This window comes from Buceros rhinoceros, unplaced genomic scaffold (genome assembly GCF_000710305.1).
Source record: "Buceros rhinoceros silvestris isolate BGI_N320 unplaced genomic scaffold, ASM71030v1 scaffold9321, whole genome shotgun sequence".
In the NCBI taxonomy this organism is placed as follows: Eukaryota; Metazoa; Chordata; class Aves; order Bucerotiformes; family Bucerotidae; genus Buceros; species Buceros rhinoceros.
The window spans coordinates 6,483-16,506 of record NW_010393685.1 but is presented as its reverse complement, the minus strand read 5'-3'; the positions used below and the strand labels follow the sequence as shown (position 1 = coordinate 16,506).

Below are 10,024 nucleotides of genomic sequence, written 5' to 3'. Positions count from 1 at the left end.
AAGCAGGAAAATGAAGCTGACCTAGACACATCAGTAGCACCTGGAGGGAGGGGTAAGCGTTAGGGTTATTGCCACACCCCCATCGTTGTGCCCGTCCTGCGTGGTGCAGGGGAGATGCTGCCCTGCAGGGCTACAGGAGATCCACGGGCCTGGATTCATGTGTCTCCCATGCACTGGCACTTGGCTTCCCGGAGGAAGGTGACTTCTCTGCTGACTTGACCTTCCTTGTCTTCTGCAGGCAAATTGGTAATGATTGTTACTGAATACATGGAGAACGGCTCGCTAGACACCTTCCTCAGGGTAAGGAGCTCTTCAGTATTTTTATTCATTGCACATTCCCCTGGGCTGAGTGTCTGGTGGACAGGCTGGTTCCAGCAACTTGGCCTCACGGCCACTGCAAGCCCTGAGCGAGTGGCGTGCTCTGGGCTCTCACCTCTCCAGCAGACATGGGCAAAGGCAGTGACACCTGCCTGAGCGGCGTGTCAGAGGCGCTGGGAGGGCAGGAGGTGGGGTGGGGGTACAAGAAAGAGACGCACTGGGGTTAGAGGAGGTGCTAAGCCAAAGATGAGAGCTTGTGAGGGGTAGTTTAACGAGAGCTGGTGAAACCCACAAATGAACGCTGGGTTATTCTCTTTTCAGAAACACGATGGGCAGTTCACCATCATCCAGCTGGTGGGAATGTTGCGTGGCATTGGAGCAGGCATGAGGTACCTGTCTGACCTGGGCTATGTGCACCGGGACCTGGCTGCCCGCAACATCCTGGTGAACAGCAACCTGGTCTGCAAAGTGTCTGATTTTGGCCTCTCACGCATCCTGGAGGATGACCCTGATGCCGCATACACCACCACGGTGCGTGGCTTTGAGCGTTGCAGCCGTGTTGGTCCTCACTGATGGTAGTTGCTCCAGGCCACTGTTAGACAGGAAAGGTTAGACAAGTCAGGATAGGCAGAGCAGCGATGGGGACAGTCACCTCACTGATGGTATCTGGACAATGAGCACAAACCCAAAGAGCTTCTGAGCCTTAAAGCACTGTCCTTCACGCAGGGACATCCCAGAACAGAAGCGTGCAGTGAACGAAGAGAAGCAGGGTGAGAGAGCAGGGACCTGATAAAAACTTCCCAGCCAGCACCTCCTGTGGGCATGAGTGGCCTCTCCCATGTCCCCATTGGAGTCCTTCCCTGGACCATGTAGCTCCATCCTCTCCTTCAGTTGTCCTAGAGCCATCGGTCAGTAGGTGGGTGTGATGGTGCACTCTTCACTAGTGTGGCCACACAGGTTCTTCCATATGATTCCACCTCATTTAGCCATGTGGAAATGGTGGGAACTGGCTTTGCAACCCCAGTGATTTTGTTTTCATGTGGGACACTCTTGTCTGTGAAGCCATTTTCAAATTTTTCTGGCCAATGTGAGAGCTCTGGAGCTTGATGTGCTCCTCCACTGGAGGCCATCAGAGATGAAATGAAATACACCAAGGGAATGTGTACTTTTCGCTCCTCTGTGGCTGTGAAAGGAATTACGGTGCTCCCCAGGCACACCTCTGGCTGGGAAAATGTGGTGGATAGACAGTTCCTGATGAAGGACTCTTTGGAGCTGCAGCCAAGGGTATAATTTTTCAGAAGGACCAAGGCTAGAGAAGCAGAAAGAGCTTCAGGTTGCTGTGTGGCGTAGCTGACACAATGCAGAGCATGGCCCAAAGTGGTTGCAGCTCTGAGGGATGGGTGCACAGTGGCCCAGCCTGGAGTACTTGGCCTTCATGCTCTTGACTTTGTTCCAGCCAACTGGAGAAACGAGATAGGATGTGTTGTGTGTCTTTGTGTTCAGCTGCTCCCTTTGATATCCTTAGAAAGATCTTGATATTCCAGATCCTTTAATTTGGGGGAAGGTTCCTGCTATTTGGCTCAAGTATGGCTTCTTCTGCATCTTGGCTTTGGAACTCTCAGAGGAAGGGTAAGAAGGAGCCCAAGATCAGCTAGTCCATCACAGCAGCCCCTCTCCTTGTCTATGGCCTATACATAGCCTGGCCTTCCTCCCACCAAAAAGTCTCTGAGCTTTCTCCCAGTACTTCTAATCTTTGTGACCAGTTTCCAGAGACAGTATGTCAATGACCACACTGGGTCAGGAAGGTGACCTGAGTGACCAGAGCTCATGTGTTGACCTACCTGCTGACCCTTTCCCATCCTGCCCAGTTTCTAGGGACTCATGTCCCCAGTATGAATGCAAGCAGGGAGGTCACTAGAGGGTAAAGCAGCCACTGGGAATGTCACAGCAGAGGCTTTGAGGCATCTCAGCACAGTGAAACCCTCCAAAGCTGGTTGCTCTGGAGAGGAAGCAGAGCTGGTGGCTCTGGAGGAGATTAGGTGCATAATGTGGAAAGAACTGAACCACAAGGATGCAGTGACAGGATCAGGAGCACGAGATCTCTGGCAAGGTCTCACTAAGGAAACCCTGAAAATGAGGATGCTTTCTTGTTCGGAAACTTGTGACAAGAATTGATCCTGTGTTCCTGCTCTGTTGTCCTTGACCAGCTCAGGAGATGACTCCTCCAAAGGGACTCTCCCAAAGGACACATTATTCTTTTTCAGTCCCCATCAAGGAGTGTGCCAGAGCAGGCAGGACTCAGTCGGGTGGAGGCAACTCTCCCTAGACAGTGATACCTGAAAGGCGTTCCCCAGTACATCACGCCTGTCCCGGCTGCTCTAGGAAACCCACCCACCACTCCCTACACCACAACTTTCCTCTCCGGGTGGCTGGCAACCACATTTCCAGCTTAAATGTATTTCTTAGTCCATGTATTGTTGATTTTTGTCAGCACGGCCCTTTAATTCCACAAGCCCTCCTCCTCAGTGCTTGCCTGCCAAAGCGGTAAAGGAAGGGGAGCACATGCTCCCCTTGTCTGCTCAAGTCAGGCTCTGCCTGCGCCCGGGGTCAGCTCCACGCTCGTGCGCTCTGGTAGCCTTTGGCTCCACTTCATCACTTTGAATTCCTCTCTCTTGAATGCTGGGGGATGGAATTGTGAGTGAAGAAGACCTTGTAAAACTGCACAGCTTTCTCCTCACTCTACTGGAAACACCTTGAAGTCATCCTTCAGGTGCACCTCTAGGCTCACCTTGCATAGATTTTCTCCTCAGTCCTTTCCACCCCAGCGTATCACTTGTCTCATCTGCTGCCCCAGCTGCAGAGGGGTAGAGGTCCCCAAGCCCTGCACACTCTGAGCCTCCTCTGTTGCTTGCTTTTTCAGGGGGGGAAGATCCCCATTCGCTGGACAGCACCGGAGGCCATCGCATACCGCAAGTTCTCCTCGGCCAGTGATGTGTGGAGCTACGGCATTGTCATGTGGGAGGTGCTGGCCTACGGCGAGCGCCCGTACTGGAACATGACCAACCGGGACGTGAGTGGACGCCAGGCAGTGTGGGGAAAGGGACCCAAAGAGCAGCCCTTGCGTCTCCTCCCACCCCCATGTCCCTTCAGTGGGGAGGGACATCAGTGCGTTGCCCCTTGTTGCACCACGCAGCCTGTCCCTTTGCAGCACCATGGCTCCTGGCTGTGTGCCCTGCAGGTCTCCCCATCCCTCTCTGCTCTGTACAAGTCTTTCTGCTGGCCAGAGAGCTTCAGCATGGGCCGTGCCACCTGTCCCGCTCCCTGAAGGGGCTCAGGGCTTCCCTGGGATCACTGCAGCCCCACCACACCTGCCTGCAGCCCCTCCCGCACCCAGTGCTGGGGGTCCCGCCCGTGCCACCTGTCCCGCTCCCTGAAGGGGCTCAGGGCTTCCCTGGGATCACTGCAGCCCCACCACACCTGCCTGCAGCCCCTCCCGCACCCAGTGCTGGGGGTCCAGCCCTTCCGCTGCCCCAGGCTTGCTCCACCCGGCAGTTTGGGCTTGTCAGCGTCTTGTGGAGCCACTCTTACCTCAAGAGTAGTTTCAGAATTGTAGGAAAATGTAGGTTTTATTCCAGACTATAACCTGGGAGTAGAATTTCCAAAAGGAGTCAATAAAATGAATATTTGGACTTTGAAGAACCACAGAACTCCTTTTTTTTTTACCTGCGGGGTCTATAAACCAACCCACCTTCTCCCTGCTCTAGCAGTCCTAAGAGTCCCCTCCCTCACTGGTGTTTTTATTATTTTAGAAAGTAGCTTTGGGGACAACAGGGCATGGATGCAGTGCCTTACACCACCTATTCCGCACAGCTGCTCTGAGCAGGGTTTCCTCCACCCAGCCTTGCTGAGCAGCAGCAAGCCCTGGCTGTAGAAGAGCTGGCTGTGAGTGCAGCTCTCCTGCCTTGTCTGGAAGGAAGCTGTGGCATTTTCAGCCTGTTGGACCACTTAAACCCACTGTCATAGCAGTGATTTCTCGGACGCATGTGGTATCCAGCCTGCTTCCAGCTGTCCATAGAGACCGCACTCAGCTCCTTTTATCATTTAGCATGGATCTTGTGCACACCCGCCCTGCTTTCCCACCTGATGGCCCCAGCAGCTCATGTACCAGTGATCTTCCCCGCGTGGTGCTGGAGTTGGGTGGGGGTGCAGCTCCACTTCGGCATGTGGTTCCTTCCAGGTCATTAACTCCGTGGAGGAAGGCTACCGCCTGCCTGCCCCCATGGGCTGCCCCACAGCCCTGCACCAGCTCATGCTGGATTGCTGGCAGAAGGACCGCAGCGAGAGGCCACGCTTCTCCCAGATTGTCGGCATCCTGGACAAGCTGATCCGCAACCCAGACAACTTGAAGTGCACGGGCACAGTGAACCGGTAAGGGCTCCCTGAGCCGCCTCAATGAGCAGGAGTTGGCAGCTGATGCTGGACAGAACATGGAGGTTGCAGCAAGTAAGGGTTATTTCTGTCCAGCTCGAGCAGCAGCAGCTCCCCTGTGACCATGGACATGCATAGGGCCCATGGCCACAGGTTGTGGTGGGCAGTGGGAAGCATCCTGCACTTTCTTGCTCCCACCATGGCATTGCCATGCCAGGGTCTGGTCAGGTATCTGCTGCAGTGCCCACACAGTGGAGTGACTGCCTTCACCAGCTGGCAAGGGCTCTCTCTGTCCTGCCCTCACCTGCAGGGTCACAGGCTCTTTGAGGTGAACCTCATAGCCTGGCCACCTAGGACCAACACCTCCTGGTCTAACCCCTCTGTCCTGCTCCCAGGTTCACCCAAGCACCCTTCAACAGGGGCCTCCTCGACCTGTCCAGCTGTCTGACAGTGGAAGACTGGCTGGACTCCATCCGTCTGGGGCACTACCGGGACAACTTTGCCATGGCTGGATACTCCTCCCTGGGCATGGTGATGCGCATGAACATTGAGTGAGTACCAGAGAACAAACAGCACCTGCTGGGCTGACCCACACCATCCCAGACACCCCAGTGACTGTCCTGCCATGGGTTGCTTGATCTGGTTGGTCCTTGATAGCAGAGTCTCGCCCCTAAGGAAATGGTGTTGAGACCATGTCGAAGGCTATGCTGACCTTTGAGAGAAGGTGCGGCGGTTGCACTGAGAGGGTGTGAGTACCAAGTCATCTCTGGTGCTTTGTGGTGGCTCTCCAATGTCCTCATGGGTGTGTATGCTTCAGGAGATCATATAATCCAATCTCCTGATCAAAGCAGGGTCAGATACAAGACTGCTGTCGCCTCGCAATTCTCACTCTCTCCCCCACAAAAGGCATGTCTGGACCAGTGTGGCTGCGCCACTCTGCAGAGCTTCTCTGGGATCATTGGGAAACAAATAGAGCTGGGGCGGACCTCAGAGCTTCTTCAGACCCCGGTGCACTGGACTGGTCCACTGCTCAGTGCAGAGACAGGCAGGCACCATCCAGGACCTTGGTATGAGTGGAAGGTCATAGCCAAGTGACCAAGGCTGGGTTAAGTAAGGAGAGCTGCAGAACATGTGTCCCACCATCCTTTCTCCTCCTCCTCACCCCTCCTGTCTGGGGGGTCTCCAAGGTGGCTGATGCTCCAAGTGGTACCGGAAAAGATGGCAACTATGCCTGCTCCTACCCTGGGCTTATAGTCCCCGTCCCTCAGTGTTAGCATTAGTGCCAGGGATGGTAACAACCTCTCGTGCCTCTGAGGAGACTTGTTGCTGTCAAAAGACGTGGAGCTGCCAGATGCCAGTGTCTGTGACTCAGGAACGATGTGACAGTGGACACCTCGATCGAAGTGTGACAGGTGGAGAAGGAGCCAGCGAAAGGGAAGATGGAGAGACGCAGGCAGAGGACTGTCATGTGCATTGATCGGGGGCTGCACTTGGGGTCTTTGCTGTGGGATTGAGCTGATACTGATCCTTGTTTCTCATGCACATCGGGGAAGATGTTGAGTGGAAAGGGGGAAGGCTCATCATCCCTCTGTCTCTCTGACTGGGTTATCTGAGGGCATCTCGCTAAAACTGAATCCAATTTCAGAGCATTGATCTTGTCACCTTCCAGCCTGTCAGGAGTGATCCCCCTCCTGCTCCTGCTTCCCCCGGGGGCTGTCACAGTGGCTCTGCCAGGAAGACGTGCCTGGGGGACCAGCAACTTCTCTGTCGCTGAGAGGATGCCCATGGACTCTCAGCAGCAGCAGCAGCCACCTTGTGCCAATGGGCGAGCAGAGAGGAGCCAGGTTGCAGGGTCCTGGGCTGGTCCCTGAGTTCCACACACAGGGAGGAGCAGTGTCTCTCTGAGGTCCAGGTCACGTCCAGGTGTCTGACAGTGTCTTTGATCTCCAGGGACGTTCGGAGTCTGGGCATCACCATGATGGGCCACCAGAAGAAGATCTTGAGCAGTATCCAGGCCATGAGATCCCAGCTGCTGAACACGAATGGCCCCAGGAGGCATCTCTGATCACAGCTCTGCAGACCTACATCGGGCATTCCTTAACACTTACCCTGGCAAAGGGGCAGCAGGGTGGTGAGCAGGAAAAGGGGCACCAAACCAGGACCTGGAGCCCCCCCAGCATCTCTCTGATTTCAGCGTCAGTGGAAACATGTCTTTCCAGATACCTCAATGGTCCTGCTGCCTCCTTCCCCCATCTGAAGGGGGGAGCAGCCATCCAAGAGGGCCAGGGACACGCCATGCCTCTCTCCATCCTCTACTGTGTCCCTGTGGGACTGGGGGTCCCCACACAACTATGCAGGACAGGTGGTAACCCCTTCACGCAGCAGGATGGCCCCAGCTGCACCTGCAGGTGGAGGGTAATTGGATGCAACAGCAATACCAGGAGCAGTGGGACTGGGCTCACCAGGGCACACAGCTCCTTTGGATGATCTGACTGCTGGGGAGTTTGCTGGGTCTCTGAACTGAGGAGGCTGCCACACTGCAGAGACCACCCTGCTCCTAGTACCTCCCAGTGTACTCCAGCCTGGACCTCCTGAACTGCACCAGCCTGCAGGTCACTTCATGGTGCACCTCTACCAGGTCCAGGAGGGCAGGGGACAGAGTACAAGGTGGCAGTGCCAGGAACAGCTGCGTGCAGAGGAGACTTCCCCAGCATGGAGAAAAGTTGGCCAGGGTCTGCTATCCGGAGGCTCAGGAAATCCCAGGGTGCTGCAGGAGGGTCTCCATCCCTTGAACCCACCAGCACCGCTCCTCTCCCAATGCAGCACAGGCATCCCAGGGCAGCCCATGCACTTTTTCTAGGGCCACAAGCTCAGGTTTCTCCCCCAGCAGATCAACCATCCTGTCCTCTCCCAGAGCTGGGAGCAGGAGAGTTTGCTCCCATCTCACCTGACGGAGGGATGGGGAAACTGCTGCCAAGCTCTTCTGTCTTATTCCAAGAGCTGTCCCATTCCACACTATCTGCCACCAAGGGCTGTCCTGTCACCTGCAGAGGAAGGGTCCTGAGCGGCATTTCCAGCTGCAATCACGCACTTCTATGGCTGGGGACAGGGGCTCCGGACAAAGACAATCTTCAGCACTGCCCAGTTGGTGAGCCCGGTGATGGGAAGGTCGGCCTTCCCTCCACAGCTCTCCTCTCCTCCACCACAGCGTCTTTTGGGGAGCTTGCCCAGCAGGGAACAGTGGCCTCCAAAGACTTGTGGAGCCGTTCTGAGGCTGAGCTGGCTGCAGAGAGGCAGATGGGACGGGGGGAGGTAGGCTGTGGGCTGGGAAGGTTTCTCTTGGGTGTAAATAATTTTCTGTGGGTTTGGGAACTGTTTTACTGCAATACGATGTTAAGTACACACAAAGCACAGAAGCCTCAGTCGTGGGGCTGAACTCACTGCAAAAAAAATAAAATCTGCTGGGAGCGTGGCTGGGGAGGGGGGTGCTGGGGAAGGAGACGTGCTGGAGGGGAGCCACGCTGATTGCCAGGGACCAGCCCGGCCCACAGCATTCCGTCCTTAGCACTGGCCCAGTAGATCCAGCATCACTCAAATGCCAGTGCTGGTAGGATCTGGCCTGAGGTCTGGTCTTCCAAGAGCTGTTTGGGTACAAGGGGCGTTGGGGGGGTGGTTAAAGCCATTTCTCAGCTGCAATAATCCTGGCTAAACTGGCCTTTCCAGGGCTGGCTTAGCTTTCCATCCAGGGCGCTTCGTCCTGATGGGTCCTCTGGCTGTGGTGGGCATTTTACTTCTTCCTATGGAAGCTCTTTGTAACGGGTGGCAGACGCAATGTGTTGTTTAATTTGTATCACACCCTGCGTCCCATACTAAGACCTGTCACATATCCACCCCACAGTCAGCATCCTGATGGAGGGGCCAAGGAGGTCAGTCCAAGCCATGCAGCACAGGATGGCGTGTGCTGGCCATGGCCTCACTTCCCACAACCAGGGCTCCCTGGATGGTGAGTCTGCCATGGACAAACTGGGGAGAGCAGAGGTCAGGCTAGTGCCACAGACTGGTAACCTTGGGGTTTGCTGGGCAACCCTGGTAACATGGGCTGCAGGATCTGAGGATGAGAGCTGCCAGATGCCCCCTTTCCAGGCGGTTCATGGATCGGATCCTGCAGCGTGGGGTCATTGGGCTGCTCCTGGCTGTGGGGATGGCGGGACAGGGTTTTCCTTTTATGTTCAGTGTGCACCTCCTCCTGGGCAATAAAACTCCTTCCCATGGACCATCTCCTTGTCTGTTACTGTTGCTACACTGCACAGAGGTTCTTCACCACTTGCAGAGAGCACGGTGGGGGGGTGCTCCACGGCTGCCTTAGGGGCACAGAGGGGTCAGCACTGGGATACCCAGCTGGCCACCACCTTCCTCTGCTCCAGAAAGTCTCCCACATGTGAAAGACACTTCTCTGGGGAGCAGGAGGGTCTGCAGGATGGGTCTGTGGGTGCAAGGAAGAGGCTGGTTGTTCAGAGGCTCCCGGGGTGGGGGGAGGAGGGGAGGGCATGCTTGATGTGCTGCAGGCTGGGAGAAGTCTCCCCAAAACCATCAAATCGTTGTGTAGGAGCATCCCATGCAGGAGATCATGCAGTCACAGGGTATCTCACTTGCAGAGGCTTCCCTGACCCTTGGGGGACTCTTGTAGGTTTTCCCAGATCCAGGCTTACCCTCTCCAGGAAATTCAGAATTTTTTTGAAAAAGCAAATTAAAACCCAGCCCTCAGCCCCTGAAGTCTGAGCTGAAGTCTCGTGAGTGGGCTTGAACACCCCTTCCTGTAGGCATTTAGCTGTGGTTCCAGCTGCCCTCCAGCGAAGGATTTACCAGCATACGAGTTGCAGGGACAAAGACAACGGCAGCATTTGCAGGAAAGTAACATGTTTTTCTTGGCATATAAGCCCACAAGGGCACCACAGCATAGGCTGGGATTGGCTCTCTCCCTGTCGCTGCCTGCTCACATGCCCCCAGCCTTTGCAGCCCTTCAGGGATGGAAGTGACTGTCCTCAGGCAGCTCTGCTCCATGTCCCCTCTGTGGGGAACGGCCAGCCGGGCTCCCCCACGGTGCTGGGCAGCCCTCTCCTCCCAGACACTTCCTTGCACCAGCTCCCTATGTGCAGTCGTTACCTGCCAGCCCCATCCTTCCTCCCAGTTCCCCTCTTTCAGCTTTCTCTGCAGAAGGCTGGTCCCCAGGCTGGGCAAGCTGCTCCTGGGCAGCCTCCCCAGGGTCGAGGGCTGAGCT

General features: G+C 55.8%; 1 protein-coding gene across 1 annotated transcript in view; it reads left to right on the top strand.

Annotated features, from left to right (window-relative positions):
• The window catches only part of EPHA8 (EPH receptor A8), a 29,064-nt gene extending 22,253 nt beyond the window's left edge, over positions 1-6,811 (top strand). The window contains exons 10-16 of the mRNA XM_010144950.1: positions 239-300; positions 640-849; positions 1,970-1,972; positions 3,239-3,388; positions 4,556-4,746; positions 5,142-5,297; positions 6,697-6,811. Of these exons, the coding sequence (XP_010143252.1) occupies positions 239-300; positions 640-849; positions 1,970-1,972; positions 3,239-3,388; positions 4,556-4,746; positions 5,142-5,297; positions 6,697-6,811 (887 nt within the window). The remainder of the gene's footprint in view (positions 1-238; positions 301-639; positions 850-1,969; positions 1,973-3,238; positions 3,389-4,555; positions 4,747-5,141; positions 5,298-6,696) is intronic.
• Positions 6,812-10,024: the final 3,213 nt, after the last annotated feature.